The sequence below is a fragment of the Camarhynchus parvulus genome, chromosome 12 (assembly GCF_901933205.1).
Source record: "Camarhynchus parvulus chromosome 12, STF_HiC, whole genome shotgun sequence".
NCBI lineage: Eukaryota > Metazoa > Chordata > Aves > Passeriformes > Thraupidae > Camarhynchus > Camarhynchus parvulus.
In genome coordinates this window covers 1,896,832-1,919,581 of record NC_044582.1, presented here as the reverse complement: position 1 = coordinate 1,919,581, position 22,750 = coordinate 1,896,832, and the positions used below count along the sequence as shown (strand labels likewise).

Genomic DNA, 22,750 nt, shown 5'->3' with positions numbered 1-22,750 from the left:
AGGCTGTGCTGCAGGCTCTGGGAAAACCTGCTGGTGCTCAAACTCAGGGGTGAAACCTGCCAAGAATGTTAAAGGGAATACAAAATGCCAGTTATGTTCTCTTAGAGGATTCACTGGGTTGTTCCTTGCAATACTTCTTTAATTTGGAAAAAGTACTTTTGATCATCACCCAGTGCCTGTCATGGAACTGTTTTTGTAAAAGTCAAATCTTGAATCAATCCATGAACCTCAAATTCTCACAAGTCTGTGGGATTTCCCCTGGTTCCACCACCTTTTACATCAGAGGAGCAGATCAATAATTTTCTCCAAATAGATGATAGGAGAAGTGAAAGATATCAACAGCATGGCCACTTTATTTGGTAAGAGCTTTAAGAACACAAACCAGCCTCTGAAAATAAGGTCACAGCGCTGGATTTACTGGGTTGTTCCTTGCAATACTTTTTACTTTTTTTTATTTTGGAAAAAGTTCTTTTGATCATCACCCAATGCCTGTCATGGAACTGTTTTTGTAAAAGTAAAATCTTGAATCAATCCACGAACCTCAAATTCTCACAAGTCTGTGGGACTTCCCCTAGTTCCACCACCTAAAAGCCTGCATCATGTTGAATTTTACAGCAGAGGAGCAGAATAATAAATTTTTCCAAACAGATGACAGGGGAAGCAAAAGATATCAACAGCATGAGCATGGCCAGTTAATTTGGTAAGAGCTTTAACAACACAAACCAGGTCACAAATAAGGTCATGGTGCTGGAATTAACTGTGCCAAATCATCAGGAGAAAATGGACTGCACAGCTTCCCTTCACTGGGTCTAAGGAGAAAGAGGGAAAAGGGCCTGGGATCCTTAAAACTTACAAATTATGGTCTCTATCCATCAGATACACACTGTAACATTAGCTGAGATGAAGCAGGAAAAACTGAGAAACTACAATAATTCACTTCCAGACATGTCAAAAATTCTTTAAAAAACCCCAGTCTCTTTAGGCCTTCAGACCAAGAGCAGTGTTTAAACAACTGGTTTCAAGAAATTAGACTTTTTCACAGGCTGTTTTAAAGAAGGAATAAACATTTCATTAAAAGTTTATTGAAACTGTTTGTAATTGCTAATAAAATCTGAATTACCGAAAACTCTAGAAGCACTATAAAAACAGTAACAGCTTCATTGTATATTGCACAACTATTCAGACCAATATAGTAAAATATTTCCTTGGAAAGCTGTAACCAAATGGACCCCAGCAGCAACAGATGAGTGTTTGGAGGGCATTTCTGCAGCTCAGGCACCCCACACTGTGCAGTCAACAGTCTCCTCCCACAGCAGCTTCTGGTTTAGGGGAGACTTAATTAGAAAAGCAAATCACAAGCAAAAATGTTTGGGGACTTTGCTTACTCCCTTTAGAAGGTATTGGTTTGTGAATCATGACAGTTACTGATTAAAAGGTTTATAAAGCATTAATTGGGCAGCAGAATATCACTCATGCCAGTGGTGTCAGTCATGTCCATATGGGATCTATGCACACCTGACACCACCACAGCTGTGGGCTCAATACCCATATGGGCCATTCACTGAATGAAGAGCTGGCCTTGATGATCCCTGTGGGTCCTTTTGAGCTCAGAATGTTCTGGGGTTCTGTAACCCACCCACACAGGGTCCATCCACAGTGGGACCAACCCAGCTGGGGACTCATCCACACCAGGATCCCCCCACATGGGATCTATCTCTGGGAAGGCAACCCCAACTCTGGGAGCAAACCCTCCACACCCCAATGGCAGCGAAGTAATTTGATTCCCCTGTTTCTTTGAGGATAAACCCCAAACCAACCCAGCTCCAGCCCTGCACAACTCTCAGCCCTGTAGCTCAAGGATTCCCTGGGATCCCTCAGCCTCCTCCCCCAGCTCACTATTTGGGAATTCCAGCTGTCTGGCAATGCTGCAGGAAGGAGTTAAACCTGCCAGGCTGTGCCTGCTATCCCACAGCATCAGCACTGCCAGCCTGGGGAACAAAACTACTGATTCAAGTAGAAATTAATGTAAGGTTTTATTCCAAACCTTACCCTCACACAGTCATTGTCTATAGCAACTGTGTCCATAACACTCTCGTTCTCAAGAGCACAACTTTCTAGTAAAAGGCACATCTGTCAAACTGCAGGAAACATCTGGGAAAATGGTTAAATAGAAAGAAGTGAGATTAAACCTTTGTTTCCATGGGATTGGATATACATCCACAGTATGTTTGCAAAGGTTACTGGCTCTTTTCTTGCTTCTTTCTAAGATCTCAGGATTTTGGATTGGTGCTGAATTTCACCCCATGTTGATTCACACAGTGTAAAATTTTGCTTTTACCCTGGGGTAAAAATCCAACACCAGGGCTCGAGGGATTCCCCATTCATTTAAGAGTTGGATTCCATGATCCCTGTGGGTCCTTTCCAGCTCAGAATATTCTGTGATTCTGTGGCTCCCACTGCATCCCTGAGTGCACAGGGCCCCAGATGCCTTCCCTAAGGGGGTGATCAAACCCCTCTGAGCAACACTAACACAGCTCTGCCCTGAGAGGCAGCTTGGAGCCTTGCCACACCAGGGAAGGGTCATGCTGCTCCACAAAAGATGGAAAATGAAAGTGGAAAACATGATATCAAAGCAGAAATCTGGAACTGGCTAACAAACCCCTTCTGTCTGCAAGTGGAGGAGACACCTGAGCTAACATTGCGTGGTTTTTCAAGTACTTCAACATCTACCCAAATTTTGACAGATAGGTTTTTTTGTGAAGTACTGATAAGCTATCAATCAAATTGCTTTTAGCCCTGAAACTGTTCCTAACAAATCTTTCACATGTGCCTCAACTGAAAGGGACTGGAGTGCTTTCTCAAATTCCCCCGTGGCTAAGAACTGCACAACTCTGTGTTAAATATTAACTCTGATAGGGTGGCTCTTTCAAGTCTGTCTCTGAAGGTTCCACTTAACATATATTTCTTGAAAATAATTTAATTTTGTGCAGCGTGTGATCTCCATAAGAAAATGTTTGATTCACTCCATCATTCAAGCAACACAGACAATGCTATAAGTAAAAATCAACTTTTAATAAAGACATTAAAAAGGAGAAAAAGTCTCCTGCCCTGTTTATTTCAGCCAAGAAAAGGAAAAAAAATAGGAAAAGCAGTTTGAAACCTGCTTTGTGATCCTTTGTCCACTTAATCAACAAGAGCCACATGGGCTCAGTTCCACTGAGGAGTTCAGCTCCAGCAGGACTGCTCTGAGGGCCCCAGGTGAACCCCAAAATCCTTCAGGGGCACATCTGTGCCAAGGACATGCATCACTCAGCAAATGAGAGACACTTTGGGTGTTCTCAACTGTGCGCTGGGGTTTTTTCCCAACTCCAATTTGTCACAATAAAATGACACTGGGAACATATTTCTCAATACCACATGAAGTTTGGAACCCAAAGAGCAGCAAAGAGCTTCTCTGACAACTCCCACGCTACCTCTGAGAGCCAGCTCTGCATCTTTTCAAGCCCTGCTGGAGCCACGTTCCTCCACAACAGGGACCTGATTTTCTGCAGAACATTTCCACCCTGTGCTCTCAGCCAAGCTAAGGAGGAAGGTGACAAGAATCCTCTAATGAGGAACTTTATTTACTCAATACTTCAAATCTTACTCAAAATTTCTTCCTAAACTCACTGAAGATGCAGCTGAGCCCGCTCTGAGCAGGAGGTTGGATGAAATGGTCTGTTCCAACCTGAATTATTCCACAGTCTTCAAATAAAGGTAAATTTTAGGTAACATTTTTTTAAAGGATTTCCCACTAATTTCTATCACAATGTCAATAAAGTAAGCAAATGTCATTGAATATTCATGGTAAAAAACTTCAGGAGTGTTTTGGGTGGGATTACCATCATTCTTCAGTGTAACAAAACTGAAGACAGCCCAGAATTTGAAGAGTCTGAAACTACACATCATTTTACATGCTATACACTAAAGTAACTTATTCATGTGCAGACCTTTTATTACAAGAAAAAGCCAAATTATTTATCACACAAACCAAGAAACAATTATTCCCTTGACTTCACAGCTGTGAACATTTAGCCACAGGAAGATTTTTATACACAAATAAATGTCCATCGCAATCCTAATGCCACCAAACCAAACGGGAACGAGGGGAAAATTCCCGAACGCCAAACGCCAGCTTCCAGGCTGACGTAGTCGGCACAAGGAACAAAAATAATGGTCCCGGCTGAATTGCAAAGGCCATTTCTTTGGAAGGGGCAGCGCCGTGCCCGCTGGCCGCGCTGGGGACTCTTAGGGCGGCGGGGCGGCCGGGACAAGGAGGCCTTTGTGTGCCGGGGCTGCGGAACGGGAGGGACGGGCAGGGGGAGGAGAGACACCAGGGAGGGACCAGGGAGGGAACCAGAGGCCGGGAGGGAAGGGGGGAGAGGGGAAGGAGGGAAGAAAAGGGAGAGAGGGAGCAGGAGAGCGGGACGGAACCGGGGAAGGAGAGACGGAGGGGAGAGGCCAAGGGGGGAGAGGGAAGGAGAAGGGGAAGGAGGAGAGCAGGAGGAAAAGGGAAGGAGAAAGGGAAGGAGGAGAGCAGGAGGAAAAGGGAAGGAGAAGAGCAGGAGGAAAAGGGAAGGAGAAGGGGAAGGAGGAGAGCAGGAGGGAGACGGGGAAGGAGAAGGGGAAGGAGGAGAGCAGGAGGAAAAGGGAAGAAGAAGAGCAGGAGGAAAAGGGAAGGAGAAGGGGAAGGAGGAGAGCAAGAGGTAAAGGGAAGGAGAAGGAGAGGGAGGAGAGTAGGAGAGAGACAGGAAAGGAGAGAGGGAGGGGGGAGAGCAGGAGGGAGACAGGGAAGGAAAGCAGGAGAGAAACAGGGAAGGAGAAAGGGAAGGAGCCAGGGGAGGATGGGTGTCCGGGAAGGAGCTCGAGAAGGAGCCGGGGAATGAGGGACAGAGGGCAGGAGCTCGGGCAGGACGGAGCCGGGGCAGGAGGGCCCCGGGCGGCAGCGGCGGCCCCAGGCCCCGCCGCGCTGCCCCGGACGGGTCAGGGCGGAGCCAGCCGCCCCTGCACCGCACAGAATTCTCGTGTAATCCTATTTCCCAATCTGCTGTAAACCACGGTGGTTATAATGAATTCACGGGAAAACAAAGCCATGTTTCGAGCCGAGCCTCAAAACAAGCTCCCTTCTCCTCCACAGAGCAGCACAAAGCCAAAAGCACCTTTTACTTGAGCAAGACTAAACTTCAGTGAGTGCATTTCAAGTTAAACACCTGAGAGACACACCAGAAGAATAAGAGAATTCTATATTACCTATCACTATATTTTAATTAGGAAGTACTTGTTCTTCCCAGCCAAGGAGTTTATGGGTGTTCACAGTTTCTATCACCACAAAAACACAGAAGCTATAAAAGTACATGAAAGGGACGCAGTGTCACATGCTGTTTTTTGGGTTTTTTTTTTAATTAATCCACAAGCTCTCAAGTATATTATTATCCTAACACTGAGAATTCTCTCCTTTGAAAAAGCACATTTGATAAAGTGTTCTTTGCACATTCATTCCATTACACATTTGAGGATCCTGCTAGGCTTGCCAGGGCATTTGATTCACTCTGCTCCAGAGACTGCACTCCAATAGTTGTGTTTTTCCACAATAAAAGTAAACATAGCCGAGTACAGCTCACAAATGATCCTTCAGGGAATTACACCTGAGCAGGGAATGTCTCCAAGCACTCCATTTCCCAACAAAAGGCTGACGTAACTGGATTTCTAATAACACATCCAAAGCCTTTCAATGGATTCATTCCTGCTGAAGCACAGTGGGGTGCTGCTGCCTCAGAGTTAAGATCAAATTGCTAACGAAAAGGTTCCACCATTTATAACAAACCAAACACACAATTCTTGGCCTATTTAATTACATTTCCAGCCACAAGATGCTGGTGTTAAGAGAATGAATACACAACTGCTTCCCAGTTCTACCAGCACCATCACAAAGCCCAAACAAGAGCTGCTGCTGGAGGTTATAAAGACTTCTGTAAGCTCTGCCCAGGTTTTGTGTCAGGACCACTTTTATCCTGTGTTTTCAGGACACTTGGCCCTGAAAAATTCAAAACACACAGCCCAACACTAATCTTTACAGTCCCAGTCAGAGAAATGTCTTTGACACCACAGACACCGTGGCACCTGATCTCCATATTCCACATCTCTCACACATGTGGATTTCTAAACTGAATGTTGTCAACCTCACACTTCCAGAACCTCCAAGTCACTACAATGGCTGCCATTATTGTGTTCCAGAAAATAATTCTTTCCCCAGTCTACTGTGTTTTCTTGGGTGTGAGCAAGCCAAGCTTCCACAACTCACTTCCCATTCTCCCAACTAAAATTCTCTGGACAGATCCACAGGGCTTGAGTAATCCAATTCTACAGTTAAACCAGAACATCAGAATCAGAAAAAGATGGAAAATATGAAAAACAGTCAAAAAAAAAAAACTTCATTGGAGGCAGTAGCAGGGAAATGAGAACAAAATTCAAAGAATGTTTGTGAACTTTTCTGATATATCTGAAATCCAGTTATTTCAGATGAATCACAAACTTTTGTATGGCCAGATCAAACTTAAAAATAAAGTAGAAAAAGAGATGGTCTCATGCATGCTATTTTAGACTATAATTCATCTGCAGCAGATAGTTTAATTGAAACAGATTAAGTCACATGAACCCTGGGCAGAAAACCTGTGCTTTTTATTTCAAGAAGAAAAGATGCATGTCTCATATACGAAATCACAGAAAGAATCTATTGAAAAAACCATAAAAATGTACCACACTGGAAACTATTAGACAGCTGTGACATATAGCTAAGGGATCACATGAAATAACTGCCTGCATCTTTTAGTTTTGAGCCTTGGTTGCACATGAGTCTGTTGGTTCAGACTTCATTATTTTTATGGCCTCCGCTATATAAAGTGTTATAATGTACGTAACTGCCAGCTGTGTTTTATTTCATCAGTAGAAAATGAGCCTTAAAAAAAAAAAAATCACACTTTTCCCCCATAAAGTTACATAACATTTCAAAAATGCCATAAATCTCCTCAGTTGTGTCATGCGTCCAGAAATGCAGCACAGGGTTCTTTCCAAGCCGCCCTGGCCCCACAGCAAGGCTATAAATAGTTAATTTTTTCGGGAGAGGAGGAGGTATGCTGTAAATGAGAAGCGAGCTTTCATTGTTTTGCATTACTTCAGCGCTGGATTCCCGATTTGTAACAAATTCCAAGGCTGCAGACTGCGGGCCCAGCCTGTGAGTAAGGCTGCGGTGATTTATGGCAGGATAAATCCCTCAGTCCACATCCCATGACTGTGGAATGCACGGAATGCCGGGGCTGCAGGAGCTGAGGCAGCAGCCACAGGAGCTCCATCCATGCTTCCTCCAGGCAGGAATGACAGGAATTCTGCAGCAGTGCCAGCCAGGCTCACATTCCCAGCAATGGCATCTGCTGATTGCCCAACACAGCTCATCAACGCCTTACCTGGCCGGCACATTCCACACCTGACTGTCAGAGCAGGAATGTTTAGCAACAACTGCCGCTTGCCCAGTTGTCAAGGCAGCCCAGGAAGCAGCTGGCTCGAAGCTGCTGGCCTCGGAAAAATGCAAAGCACTCGTGTTCCTTCTCCTGCTGCCGCTGCTGCCTCCCCACCCCCAGCCAGAGAGCCTGAGAATGGGGGGAAGTGAAAGGAGCGCCATACAAAGAACGAGGGAACAATACTGCAGGAATGGCAAGGTGAATACGTATGGCTTGCTATAAATAGTTAGGCTGAGCTAATTCCTGTTACTTCACGCTGTACAAAAACAAAAGAAAACATGAAAACCCATCTAATCACGGCGGCTCTTGTGCAGATCTCCCACACAAACTGGAACAAAGGGAAAAAACCCAGCACAAAGTTGGAGCCAGGACACGATTTTAGCAGGCAGCGCTCAGTTCCGTGCAGGGACAGACGCGAGACACTTACAGATGCGGGTTGAACATGCGGCTCATTTTGGAGACGTGGTCGTTTTCACAGTCCAGCTCCTCGTCCCCTTGGTCCATGCTGAGCTTCCTCTTGCTGGGGCTGATGGGCGGCGGGCCCGTGCGGTGGTTGCTGAGCGCGGGGGATTGCAGGGGCTGCATTCGGGGCTCCCCTCTCAGAGCCGCTTCACCTGCCCGGGGAGACACGACAGGGGGTCACCCCACGGGGACAACAGTGACAAACACCCCCTGGGGAGCACGCAGCAAAACCCCCCAAAATTCCCCAGTAACATCCCCCGAAATTCCCCAGTAACACCCCCCAGACTGCACACATGGGACGCGGTTCTAGGATGGACAAGGCATCCCAAGCCACACTTTATGCTGGAACAAGAGGTGAGAAAAGGCACCAGGAGAGGGGTAGCTCACCCTGGATGATCCCAAAGGCCGAATTAACCCATTTTTGCAGCGGCTTTTTCACCCAGATCCCCCCCTCTCAGCTTTTTCACTCGGGTCCCCCCAGCTTTTTCACTCGGGTCCCCCCCCTCAGCTTTTTCACTCGGGTCCCCCCCTCAGCTTTTTCACTCGGGTCCCCCCAGCTTTTTCACCCAGGTTCCTCCCCTGGCAGGCTGCAATCCCAGCACTGGGCTGTGATTACCTCACTCTGCAAACCATGACTATTCACAGAGAAATAAAAGCTTTGTTCCTCTTCTTACAGTCGTGGTTATAAATTCCAGAGCTACAGTTCACGTTAATGCCAAATATTCCAGATCTAAAACTGAATAAATGTTTGGATTCTCAGATGATTCCCTTTATAAAATGCTGTCCAAAACAAGCTTGTCTGGTATATAACTATGCAAGAGAAAAATTAGGGGGGAAACTGGAACTTGCTGATTCAACTTTTAAATATGTTCCTAAATGTCTTTCTCTATACTTTAAACCTACGTTTGGACCCAGGAACAAAAGAGCACAATTCTTCAGCAGAGGAATCACAGAAATGCTAATTTCCAACTGGGGCAGACTGAGTAGATGGTGAGTTTTTATATAATCTCCCACTTCCCAGAAAAGCCACTGCCAGCATTTGGGAGCTGTGTAAGTCATTCCAGGGATGCCACAGCTGGCTGTGCAGAGCACAGGACAGATCCTTGCTAAGCAGGCGTTAAAGCGTGACCAGGCTTTCCCCATTTCAATTAAATGTCTCACTACTCCTATAGCCTGGAGCACAGTGCTGCACTTCACCACCATGGATTTACTGGAACTCACATCCTCTGGTCGGATTTAGACCTCATAGGGATTTACAGATGTTAAAAAAAGTGCTTTTGGGGCTCCATCAGGGGCTTGGAGAGGAGCTAAATTAACCAGGGTTACCTATTCTGGTAATATCCCTGAAATAGCCGCTTTTGCTAGAGTTTAGAATTTGTATTTTTCCTACACTGCCAGAAGCATTTTGTTTTTTACACAGCCATAATTTCCAGACCTAAAATTAGGCCTAAGTTAACTCCATCTAAAGCCCTGTGGTACCTGACAATGGAAATCTTTGTGTGCCACCACACATTTTCACATCGTCACCGAGGCAGATGATTTATAAAATGCTGCTTTAATTCCTACACACGACAAATAACATTTTGTTGGAAAAAGAAGGAGCGAGGAGAAAACCTCCTGAATGTTTACCAGTAAAAATAAGCATTCTGCCAATTTAGTCAGCATAATATAAACTAGCAAATATACGCTGACCTATAATACACCACAAGCCATGATTTCTATTAAAGACTCTGGCACCAAATCTAAATAGGAACTTTCCATCTCAGCTCTAAATAGCAAAAACTGTGCCCTGCTGCAAATGCTCTGGGACAGACACCCAGAGCTCTCCTGTTCCAACCAAACATTAATTAAGAAGCACCCACAACCACCCCAGTGCCACGAAAAAAGCTTTTATCAACACAAAATCTTTCGGGAATTGTTTTCAGATCAGTACATTTGTGCATTTTTCCTTTGTATTTTGCCAATAGAAACCCCCACCTACAGAATGTTCACGTTCTAAACTTTCAAAGCAAACCACATCACACCAGTTCCTCTCCATGAGGAATCTCCCTCGCTAGTGCCTTTGAAAAGGAATAACCCAAAAGCAATGTCAAGAGATAAAGCTTTCAGCACCTGAGGCTGGAGCTTGTGTCCTCCCACCCATGCATGATCAATCTTCTCCCTGCAGCATCTCCCATCACTTCTGGGGACTCCAACACCAAATTCCACAACAGCAATTACAAATTCCATGTGGGCACCTCACTCCCACTGACTCCTGAGCAACTCCTAAGTGCCCTGGGCAGTTTAAATACCCATGTAAAGCTAACTTGGGTGTTTACAAAACACCAAAAATCTCTAGGCATTCTTCAATCCAGTAAATCAGAAACTTGCCCTTTTCCCCCAAATAGGACATTGATACTATACAATTACCAAAATTGGGACTTTTTAATTTCAACATTAAAATACTCATTTCTTCTATGTATAAGAACAGCATTTATATATTAACATTCAGACTGAGTATAAAATCTGGCAAAAAAAGCTATTGTATGCTGGAAAAACCTGTTTTAAAGAAATTTAGCAAAGAAAGGAAGGACTTCTAAAGAAAGCCTATCCAATTTAAAAATGCATTTTCCTGGTTATGCAGGGAACACCAAGACTTCAGCTAAACCTACCAGGCTCTGAACAGCACCACCAGGCCAAAATTAATCAAATTAACCAAATTTTGAAAAGGGGGGAGCAGTGAGAGTCTCTTACAGGACAGACAGGACAGTTCAGTTTGTACAGCCCCTCCTGCCCACACCAGGCAGGAGAACAATGCCAAAAAGAGTCCAGATAAGAGGGAAAAAGCAAGGAAACAATCTCTTTACATTGTTCAGAGGGATAAAATGCAAATTCCTATACTGGTTTTGCACAGCACCCTGAGTTCTCAGGGACCCTGCACATTTGATTAGGGCTAAAACTGCTCTTCATTTAAATAACATTCCTCCCCCACTACTTTCCTCCTTACCAAACGTGAATTTAAAGCAGAGAGAGAGAAACCACAGAGGAGACTATGGCCCCAAATGCTGTTTTAGGGACTAGATTTGTCTCCCCCAGCTGACCACACTCCATGGAAACCAGACTCCCATCACACAGCTGGCAAGGCAACACTCTGATAAAACAACTGTGTTTTATAAATTCCCCAAGTCCAAACTGCAGGCTTCAAAATTCATTACTGTGACGGCTTGTGTCTGCCCTGCAACTGAGAGCAGAGATAGCAAACACATTTATTGTGCCTCTCATAATGCTCCTCTTTGTTTCAGCCAGCAGCTGGTGGAAGGCACTCCAGATCTGCTGCTTTCAGATACTTCTACTTACAACTATTCATACTAGTCTTTTTTTTTTTCTTTCCCTTCTCCTCCTCCTTCTCTTTTTTTACTAAAACTGTTGGGCAACATGATAAAGCACAGACAAGCTCAACAAAGATAACACCGTGACGTAGTGTCTGCCTATAGAGCAGCTCTGCTCTCGCTTGACACCAGCCCATGCAGTCAGCAGGAATGTGCTTGATTTTAACCACTTCGGAGCCTGCCTGGAAGTGTTTCCACTCAGCACAGTGTCTGCCAGGCCAGCAGGGCTCTTCCCAGCCTCACAGCCCTGGGACAGCTCTGTGTAAACAGAGGATGTCCAGCTCTGTTTGCCTTTCTCTGGCCGGCGGGAGCCGCGGCCCCAGCGGAACATCCACAACAGCAAAAGTCGTGTTTTAACAAGTGTGCCTTGACAGAGAGACACTAGAGGGGTCTGAGATCGGTCTGAGAGCTCCAGGAGTCACCAAAGACTGGGGAAAAAAAAATATACACTGCTCTGGCAGCAAGCTTCCTTCCTGTGACTCGGTATGGGCTGCAGGGACACAGGGCTGCCATATCCTATCCCCCCTCCCAACTTCCTCTCTGCTGGTAAAGCACAAAGGGTGAGCATGAATTACAGCCCAGAAATCCACACGTGCCTGTGTCCTGCCAGCTAACACTGACATGCTGCAGACCTCAGGCTGCACCTATTCCAACCTTAGGTTAGAATAAAACTCCTCAAAAGAAGAACCCAGCACTGCCCTCACCCTGTTGTCATCTTATTGCAAAAGTTCCCATAGCTTCTCGGTGATTTCTCATAGGCAGCTCTTCACAGCACTGACTTTTCCTTCTTCACGGTACAGACAACAAACTTTAACTCTCTTGATAGCACAACTACCTAACCCACTCTTTTGTAGCACTCAGCTTCTTACTGGACACAGCTGTGGCCTGTTAAGGGCAGGCTTGTTCTTAATCTTTGGTGATTAGTACAGCTGAAACTCCTCAGGTGTGAGATTACCTTCTGCACTATCATTATTTTCTTACATTCTATCCCTCCACATTGCCCGCTTTTTGTTCTGCATGTGACAGATGGATTTATCCACAAGAGTGAATTCCTGACAAGTTTATTAACTTTTAGGAAAAAAAAAACCTTAAAATTCTTCAGTTGTGGTGATTGTCATTAAGGTCCTTACCTTTAAGGTCTTGGATTGAATTACTGTGACCTCAGGCCACTCTATTAATTAAAAAAATCATGGGCAAGAGCATTAAACAGACTTTAATTAATGGGCATCACACCTTTAATTACCTTTTCCAATACCTGCAGACAAACTCTCATTAGTGAGAGGAGTTGCCTCATGTTCCTAAAGCCAAATTCCCAGGAAAGAGTAGTACATGAAGACCTTCAAGGGCAGCTTTTTCTATTGATTCAAGATCATCATTTACTTTCATGGCATTCTGAAAAGCCAAGATCGTCACAAAAGCAATACAGATGTGAAAAAGACACTATAAAATGAAATTTATTTGATTTTCTATCACTATGTTCTAAAAATCATTAGGAGATTGAATAACAACTAGATTGGAACAAATTTCTAAACTATGGCATATTCTGAAAAGCCAAGATCGTCACAAAAGCAGTACAGATGAGAAAAAGACACTATAAAATAAAATTTATTTGATTTTCTATCACTATGTTCTAAAAATCATTAGGAGATTAAATAACAAATAGATTGGAACAAATTTCTAAACTACTGAATGTTTTATTCCACTATGGCAAACACAGAAATCAGTCTGTGCCAACATAAATTGGGATAAACGGCACAAAAATTCCAATTCATGCACCAAATAAAAATAATCACATGATTTGAGATATCAAATACCAAGCAGGGAAGGCACCACAAATTGCTCCATTTAAGAAGTGATCAGAACAAGCTCTCAGCAGAGAATTGCCATGCAGCACTGGTTCCTGGGCAGATGTGGCCAGCTGCCCACTCTGGGTGTTTCTGCACCTCCCTCTGTACAGTGGGAGAGGACGGAGAGCCCTGGCACTGGGAAATTGCCCTGAAAGCAGATCTGTGTGAAACAGCCTGCAGGCAAGCTGAAAAGCCCGCAGTTCCAGGCAGATCTGCTTCACTTGCTCGACCAAAGACAACAAATTAATCCATTCTCAGGAGGAAATCTTGGGTCACCATGAGAGACATTCCAAGCAGAATTACAAATTATATTATTTGTATCATTGCTGAGCACTTCTGCAACCCCCACTCAGAAAAACAAACAAAATCCCTTATCCCAAAAACCAGCATTCTGCACCACTACTTTATTTCAGGGCTGCTTCTACAGAAGTTATGATTTAAGATGAGCTTAAATAAGACTTAATTCTGGGAAGTAGTAGATCAACCACTATAAACAGAGTCACAGTAGTCTGTATTTCCTTTAGAGTACATTAAACAGGCCTATCTGGAGAGCATAATAAAACAGCAAATTACAGAACAACAAAAAATTAAGTATTAATGGCAACAGCCTGATTAAAACATGCTGCTAAGACATCAGGTCTTGGAAATATTCTTTATTATAATTGACAGATTTCTTACAGCGGCCAACTGACTGATTCCTTTATCTGCCACATATTTTACTGACTTTCTGCTATGATAACAAAAATCTAATTTAGGAAACCAGAAAGTCACATACACATGTGGAGAAAAATTGGCAAAAAGCCTCTTCTCCTCCATTTACAAAACATATGAACAGCACTTACTCCTGGAAGCAAGCTCTGGCTACCACTGTGCAGAGATTTGTATGCCAGAAAACCCATGGCCAAACCCAAAATACAGTGATTAAAGTGGCTGCTCTGGGCTGGCTCCTCCAGCTGCCCCTGCCTGCCAAGCAGGGACAGTTCTGCTCCACACTGCAGGCAGGGACATTCAATAGTGACCTCTGCATTCAATCACTTCCACCCACTTTCCTCCTCTTCCCTTCAAAAGCCTCACAAAGCAGCCAGAATTTGGTGCAGCAGCATCACTGGCAGCCTGCAGCAGGCTCGCTCGAGGATCCTTCCAGAAATATCTTGTTCATCAAAATTAGAGATTATTTCTACTTAATAGGCCCTGAAAATGCTGCATTATGTAGCAAAACCTAGACTGCAACAGGCAGCAAATGGCAAATTTGCCTCCCCCAAGCCAACATCACCCTATTTGCTCCTTACTCATCTGAAATTCTCTCTCCTCACGCTGTAAAAGCACAGCTGTGCAAAACACCATGGCTACATCAACTGCCTTGGCTGGGAAACTGCTTCAGTTCCACAAACTATTTCACAAATACATAAGATTAATAAAAAAATCTTTGCTGAACACTTCAACAACGGCTGAAAATGTTCCCTGAAAAATTCAGGTAGCTGGTATTTTCCCTGGGACCTAAAAATACCTGAGGGAGTCTCCTTGGTAAGGAGGCAAGAATTGATGGCCTGGGAAGAAACAGGGCAGCAGATCTGCCACAAAGAAAGCAGGGTGGAATAAATTTTAATGCTGTGGTCTGGCAGAGCTCCTTAATATTTCCTCTGTCAAAGTGCAGCTTTCACACCTCAACAGTTGTGACTGTGAGGCTGTGTTCACTTCCAGCCCAACAATGAACTCAGGCTTGGGTCTAACTTTAGATCATGAGGTTACTCCATGAATTCACAGCTCTCACTAAGATCACGTCCCATTTAGGTAACTCTTACCAAACTCTGAAAAAAGTGTTGCTTTTTCCGCTCAGAGTACCTGTACTGGTGCAAAGTGTGGCTAAAACAAGATTTCAGTTATCTGGCAGGCACGATTTGGGTGAAGTCAATGGTAAAACGACACTGATCTCCAGGTAAATAACACCAGGGCTGGCTGCAATACTTGTTAACACCAAGGTCAGAAAGGATTTCTCTGGCAGAGGATGGGTTTGTGCTCAAGGAGCAGGGCTGCACCCCAGGAACAACCCCTGAGCCTTTCTGCCAGCTCTCCCAGGAAAATCCTGCATCAATCATCCCAAGTCAGTTAAAAGGGACTAAAAATTAGCACAATTATCATTTTGTCTTTGCTCAGAGAGGAACCAAGCTCTGGGCTAAGCCCAGCTCCTGAATCCAGCCAAGAGCAGCAGTTTGGCCATCCCAAACACAGGAGGGGAGGAAGGAAGACAAAGGAGAAGAATCCTCTACATTCCATGCAGAAAACAGTCAATTCCATATTCTTTTGTGCTTAGCAAACATGACATTCCTCTTTACTGGGCAGCAAGACACATGTGATAATGTGATTTTATTGAAAATGTAAAAGCATTATAAGAAAATTTTTTGTAAGTGAAATATACTTAAGGGAACATGTTGAAGATGTTGTTTCCCAGACCAAAGGTGGTTTCAAATCCAGGTGTTCTTTCTTTGGTCACCAAGACCGAGAGTCTCAAATGACTTTGTTACATAAAATATGGCAAAGCTAAACTAATCAAAGACCAGCTGAAATAATGCAAGCCAGAAGCCCTGCCATCTATTCCAGAAGTAAATCAAAGTCACAGCAAGGTCACAACAGAAGAAATTGTAAAACTGGGGCTAAAGCAGTATTTCAAGATAATAGGAACTAAATATTTCACTAAATCCTACCTTATAGCTGTGTTGCCTGTGATGGCAAAGAGAGACAAATTCAATTTGTGAAGGCTCAGATTTGAATAATTCCCCCTAAAGAGAAAATATTTGTTACCCTCCCTCTGTTTGGTTGGTTTTGGGGTTTTTTGGATATTATTTCTGTTACTGGATACTCAGGTTTAACCTCCCTGCTCTGATGGCTGATATTCCATGGCTGTAACACAAATCAAATTCTGGGTGTTCAGTGTCCCTTGTGGGTATGAACACACTCAGCATGTGCTACAGCAAGTGTGCTTCAAATATTCATTCTGAGATGTTCACACATTAAAAGTAAATCCAATAAATTGTGCACACTCTCCTTCATAAGGGTTTGAAGCAAAAGGTGCAATAGAAAGGTAAAAAATTATTCCACTTATTTCAACTGGAGCCTATTTTTAGAAGTACTACAGGCTTTTATTGCAGTTTAAAATAAACATGCTCTGAACACCTTTTCTCACATTATTCTCCTTTGCTGCATGTGGAAAAATTCAGACCATCAAGAAAATGAGCTCTCTAAAAGAGCTGTGAAATCTGATATCACACTTTCCAGCAATGTTTCTTTTATTCCCATTTTATTTCTCCCCAAATTCCCTACCTGGAAGGTAAAACAGCCCTCAGGAGAGGATAGAAATGCTTTAAAATATGAACAGAAAAGCAGAAAATGTTGGGAAAAGACATGGATGGGTGGGTGCTGCCTTTGGGATGGATCTGGAATAAAGCAGGGTCACTGCTCAGGGCACTGGGCAGGATCCTGAGGGGATCCCTGGGACTTGCATCCAAGTGACCAAATTCTCTTCCTAAACCACAATGAAATGAGGAAAAAAAAATCACATTTGGCACCACAAACACAGGGAGAAGTTGGATTTCCACTTTGGTTTTGCTACCTGATGTGCAGCCTCATGGTCTCCCACATGAGTGACACACTGAGCCCCTCCAACCAAACTGGACAGAATATCCCAGATTTTAATCCACTGAGCAGCAGAACAATCCCAACCCATCTCCCACAAAGAATCCATTGTGGAGAACAAAATCCCTTTGTCCTTCAGAAGGGGCTCCCAAACCCCTTGTGCAGAGGGAGAGCAGAGCGAGGGAGCAGCAACAACTGCACAGGGCAGGGGGACCCTGGCAATCCTCAGGGAGGCAGGGGAGCCTTGCAGGGGAAACCTGGTCCTGTCTGGGGCATGGCAAAGGGCAGATGTGCCAGCCTGGGCTTCAGATCCCATCTGGGGCATGGCAAAGGACAGATGTGCCAGCCTGGGCTTCAGATCCCATCTGGGGCATGGCAGAGGGGCACGAGGTGCCAGCCTGGCCCTTCACATTCTGTCTGGGGCATGGCAAAGGGGCAGGAGGTGCCAGCCTGGCCCTTCCTCCTGGGCAGGGCTCACACAGGGCCCAGCCACTGCCCCAGACAGGAAAAGAAAGCAAACTCAGCTCAGCACAAGCCCTGGATGGTGCATAGTACAGCACCTTCAATCCCCTGATGTGTGTTACTCTGAGGTACAGCTCAACACTCCCTCAGATGCTGCTCTCATGCCGTGTTTTATTATCCAGGAACTCGTGAAGGGTTCTAGAAAAATGCAGCTCATGAGATTCAGAGGAAAGGATTCTATCTAATTTCTCCATTTTCTAATTTTTTTTAATATAAAAAAAACACATAAAAGCTAAAATATCACCATTGTTCCTGACAGGATTGTCTTCCAAAACAAACAGGTCCACAGCACCACTAAGGAAAAAGATAAAACTAAATCTGTGCCTCTAACAGAGCAGGTTTTAATCTTGGCTTCATGACACACAACTATATTGATTTTACTGGGGAAAAAGAAAATGGCTATGAAGAGATGTACAGAAAAAAATCAGCTAACCAGAGAGCACCAAAGCTTTCCAACTGTGCCTCCACTACAAGGTTCAGCTGTGAAAGAGCTGGTGGCCCAGAATGGATTCCTGCCCAGAGGGACTGAAGGTGCTGGATGTGAATTGAAGCACTCCCAGCCAGGCCAGCAGCAGGGCTGGGATGGCTGGAGGCTGTCCCAGGGATCAGAGGGAGCCAGGGGAGGGAGGGAGGGAGGGAGGGATGGCAGCACTGGGCAGCCCAGAGCTCAGCTGTTTATTTCACAAGTAGGGGCTGCTTTGTGGGGCCAAGTTGCAGGGTCACTCCAAATCAGTGTTCTCTCCAAGGGGAAGAGAAGGCAGGGCAGATAGAGGCAGGGATTGTGCTTGCTACCAAGAAATGACATGCTGCCTGGACAGCCTTTCTCACAGTTTTCGGGGCACTGAGGACAGGTTTTCTAGAACTCTTGGAAAAACAAGAACAAGCAGAGGTTCTTATTTTTGATGTTATCTTGACAGTCAGGGGGTTGGAAGGGGTGAGTAGCACCAAAGTTACACTCTGCCCTAAACTGGGGCTGTGGCTTCCTGCCCTACACCTACCAGTCCTTAGCTGAATCTCCTTTTTAACAACTCCAGGCTCCTTCTGTATTTATTGCAGAGCTGCAGAAGCAACTCAATCCTGAGAGAACCCAGAAAAGACATGAAGTGCAGATGGGTTGGTAAAACAAAGGTAACAAAACCACGTCAGCTGTGTGTTTGTGACCCACCACTCACATCACACTATTCCCACAGGAGCCAGAAATCAAACCTCTCACTGCATTACTGGGATAGAATTCCCCAGTGAATCATCTGTTAAAACCTTCCCCATCTCACTTGAAAAACATTTCTGCAGCTCTCTACCCCCTTATCACACATTTAAGATGTTCCACCCCATAATTAAGCAGTTTGTGAAGTTTTTAATGGAACCAAACAGCAGTGCTGGGGGCAGTGAGACACTGCATGGTTCATTAAAAGGTTGGGAAGCCCTGCTTCGGGTCACAAATGGGCTCAGCCTGGCTTGCACTGCAGGGGCACAGCTGGACTGCTATTTCATTAAGTCTCTGATCCCAAGTCATCCTGCCAAGAGAATATAAAAATTAACATCTGTGGGCACATTCCTTTCATCCAGCTCAACGGGCTCTGATCTCAAGGAACCGACCTGGGGAGCTCCTGTGGCTCAGACTGGGGAACTTCAAATTCTTCCCAGCATTGTCTGCAGGGCCTCATTCCTTTTATCACCTAAAAAGACTCAACTACATCCACAGAAGGAGATTCCATCACCTCAGTTTGGGTGGGGTCCGCTACAGAGGGACCAAAGTCACAAGATTTGGGTCCAAAAGCTCCTGTTCCCCCTCCATGACTGCTGAGCACCAAGTAAGGACCAAGTCCATCATTGTTCTTACCTGCTTAGCTGATTAATGACATATTTGATTTGAACATCTCAAACAGGTAAAAGCAATTTTCTTTACTAAACCAGTAAGGTTCAGCAGCTGTGACAAAATATTCCAATGGAGGCACTTGGAATGCTGCTGTCAGCTTTATCCCAGATTTCTGTGAGTTCAACCAGTTACAGCTCTTTATTCCTCACTGTAAATAAGGATATCAGTCATTGTTTATTTCACAGGGCTGGCTAAAAGTTGCATTAACTGGGCTTCTGTGAGAGCAAGGATTCTGCAGAGAGGATTAAAAATATATGCAAATGTGAGCATTAAAACGTTTGCTGTCATACTTGTTGCTAAACACACCCATTGAGAAACACTTGAACTCAAACAGGGTAGTGTTCCATTTACTGTACTGCAAAGAACAACTCAGAACACCCACAGATTAGCTGTTAAGGCAAAGATAATGTACCTGAAAGCAGTCACAGTCTTAGGTATTTAGACTTTTAAGAGTTTTAAGATGTATGTAATGTAACGTTTTAAGAGTTAAAACTCTTTTAAGAGTTTTAAGATGTATGTAATGTAATGTACCTCAAAGCAGTCACAGTCTTAGGTATTTAGACTTTTAAGAGTTTTAAGAAAGGTAACAATTTTTCAAAACTTTTTTTTGTGACGAGCTGAGTTAAATACGTGGATTATGTAACATCAGTGAGAGAAGCATTTTTGAAGATTGACAACCCAGCCAAGGCTCTGTAAACAACGCTGCTAATGCTGGGATTCCTATTTTTGCTACCTTTGGTAAATGGCTCGGTGTGATGCCTGCAGCAGGACAAGAGCAGAGTGTTCACCTCAGGGTTTGGAGTGTTCAGCAGGAAAAGTGTGCACGTCAGCAGTGCCCCAGCTGGCCCAAGGAGCCTCAACCCACGGCAACCACAGAGCGGCTGCGATGGCACAGCAGGAAAACTCCAGGCTGGGGGGTTAAACAAGCACCACTGCTCACCAGATGGCTAAGGAGCACATCTAAAAAGGATCCAGAGCATGAGGAAGAATATTAAATATAAAAAAAAAAAAAATCCCCTTCAATGCCATAAATATTTATACTAAATCCAAGTTACTGGCCGAGTTCAGACTTGCCTTACATGAATCATGCAGCACTTCCCTCATTTCATGTGTTCTGGAGAAAGGCAGCACAGAGGAGGTGCCACACTTGTGTCAGCTGCTTTTCTCTATGCTAAGGGCAGTTTTTGTCGAGCTGCTTTAGAAGATGTTGCTTTCCAAAGAATATAAACAGAACAACTGAATAGTCCTATTTTACTTGGCATTTACTGATATTCCCAGATCATTTAGGTTCATAGAAATAGTTTCCCTTTGCCTGGACAATTTAATTTTCTTCACAGGGATATTTAATTACAATCAGCAGAGCATCACAGAAAACAACTCCAATGTTATAATCAGGAGCCAAGAAATCACATTTTACTGAAAGGTTCTGCTCTGAAAGTGTCCAAACCTGCTACTGTCACAAATATCTTAATTTACTTTCAGAAGTGAGACCTACTAAACAGTAGCAATTAAATAACAAAATTTAAAGTCTCAATATCATCTCTAAAGTGCAAGCACAGTATGTTTATACCATTTGCAAAACAAATAAATCCCCACTCATTCCCAAAAGAACAACAGCTACTCAAAAAGATCCATTTGGGTTTCACTCTTCCATTTGGGCAGTTTTGGGTTTCACTCTTCTCATGCAAAAGATGGCTGGGCTGGACACTTGGTAGGTTGTAGCTACAAAGGGTATTGCCAATCTGCTGATCTGAGATTTTGAGTTAAAACAAAACATAATAAATATTCCAAATTGGTTTATATTCCCAGACAACAGTGCCATTTCTACCCTGGGAAAAAAAAAAATTTACTAAATCTCTCTCACTACAACCCGTATTTAAATGCAAAAAAACCCCCTATTTCTGCATGCTGAGAAATAAATATTAAACCTCACAAAGCAGGAAAGTGCAGTGCTGAGAGGTTTCCATGCCTGCCCTGTCAAATGGGTTTCCAGGAAAATCTACTGCTTTTTAAACACAACTTGTTCCAAATTTTCCCTGGGAGAGCAAATATATTTCCTGGAACCTGCTAGCAACATTTGGAAGAATAGGAGGAAAGTTATACACTACAATGCCTGGTTCTCACAGCTGACAGGGAACACTCCAAAGTGATGAGGAGTGAAAAGGAACATGGCTTTAAATAATCACAGACTCTTGTAACAAGGGGAATTAGGAGAGGGCAGGAGCCATAGGTTCTGGGAGGGAACTCAGCTGACAGCAGCCTGCTGAAGGCAACTTCCCTTCCTCCCTGTGTGCTACCAAGGCTGCAACATTCCACTTTATCCCAAATATTATCTGCTTCTATCCATGAACAACACTGCGGATGAGCTTTTTCTCCAAAGCCAAGATGAGGCACAAAGTATCACATTACATTTTTGGGGGGAAAAGCTGGACTGCACCAAGTGCTACTATGTTTAACAAGTTCTTGCTTTCAACACTACCAACAACCAAGTTTAAAAGAAATGGGAAAAAAAGTGTTACTTAAAAAAATCTGCTACCAAACAGTGTCATGAAATTTAGGCAAGGAAACACTCTAAACTCCTTTTTAAAAATAATCTGATACCAACCAATGCTGTGAAACTGAGATAAGGAATGATTCCAACCTCAGTTTCACACTTTTGTCCCCACCACCCATATCACCCTGAGATTTAAGGACTGCCATTCCTATTAAACAGGAATCTGAAGATCTTTGATGGAGTCCCATCACCTCACCCAGGTTTCTGGGTGACTTTAAGGACTGCCATTCCTACTAAAACAGGATCTTTGATGGAGTCCCATCACCTCACCCAGGTTTCTGGGTGACCTTCCCTTTGGCTGGAACCAATGTTGTGGTGGTGCTGGGTACCTCAGCTCCCCCAAGGTTGCACAAGAAGCTGTACTGAGATATTTCTTAACAACAATGACCTTTTCTAAGGGAATGGCCTCAAGTTGCATCAGGGGAGGGTTAGGGTGGATCTCAGGGAAAGGTTCTACCCCAGAGGGTGCTGGGCACTGCTCAGGCTCCCCTGGGAATGGGCACAGCCCCCAGAACTCCAGGAGCTCCCAGGGATGCCCAGGGTGAGATTGTTGGGGTCTGTGTAGGGCCAGGAGCTGGACCCATGGACCCTGTGTGTCCCTTCCAGCTCAGGACATTCTGAGATTCTGTGACCTGAGGTCCCCCAGGCTCACCCTACCCTCCAATCAGTGCCAGCAACTCCTGCTATTAAGAGCAAACCTCTTCCAGCTCCATCCATGTGTGACATGAGGTTTACAAGTGGGCAGAGATAACCCCAATTAAGAGCTCAACTGCCTGGAGGATCCATGTGCCCCCAGCCCTCCCAGGACACACGCCAGTGCTCCCCGAGCTCCACTCACCCACCCGAGGGAAGGCTGAGAATGAGAACGTGTCAAGGAGCTGGGAGATGAAGCACCAGGGGCAATCTGGAAATGCAGAGGGAGGCTGCTGGCACTGCTG

General features: G+C 44.4%; 1 protein-coding gene across 2 annotated transcripts in view; it reads right to left on the bottom strand.

The window, feature by feature from the left end:
- Window positions 1–22,750, bottom strand: part of VGLL4 (vestigial like family member 4) — an 85,845-nt gene that overhangs the window by 19,034 nt on the left and 44,061 nt on the right. For both annotated transcript variants that reach the window (XM_030956425.1, XM_030956423.1), the window contains one exon: window positions 7,981–8,167. In XM_030956425.1, coding sequence (XP_030812285.1) covers window positions 7,981–8,167 — 187 coding nt within the window. The remainder of the gene's footprint in view (window positions 1–7,980; window positions 8,168–22,750) is intronic.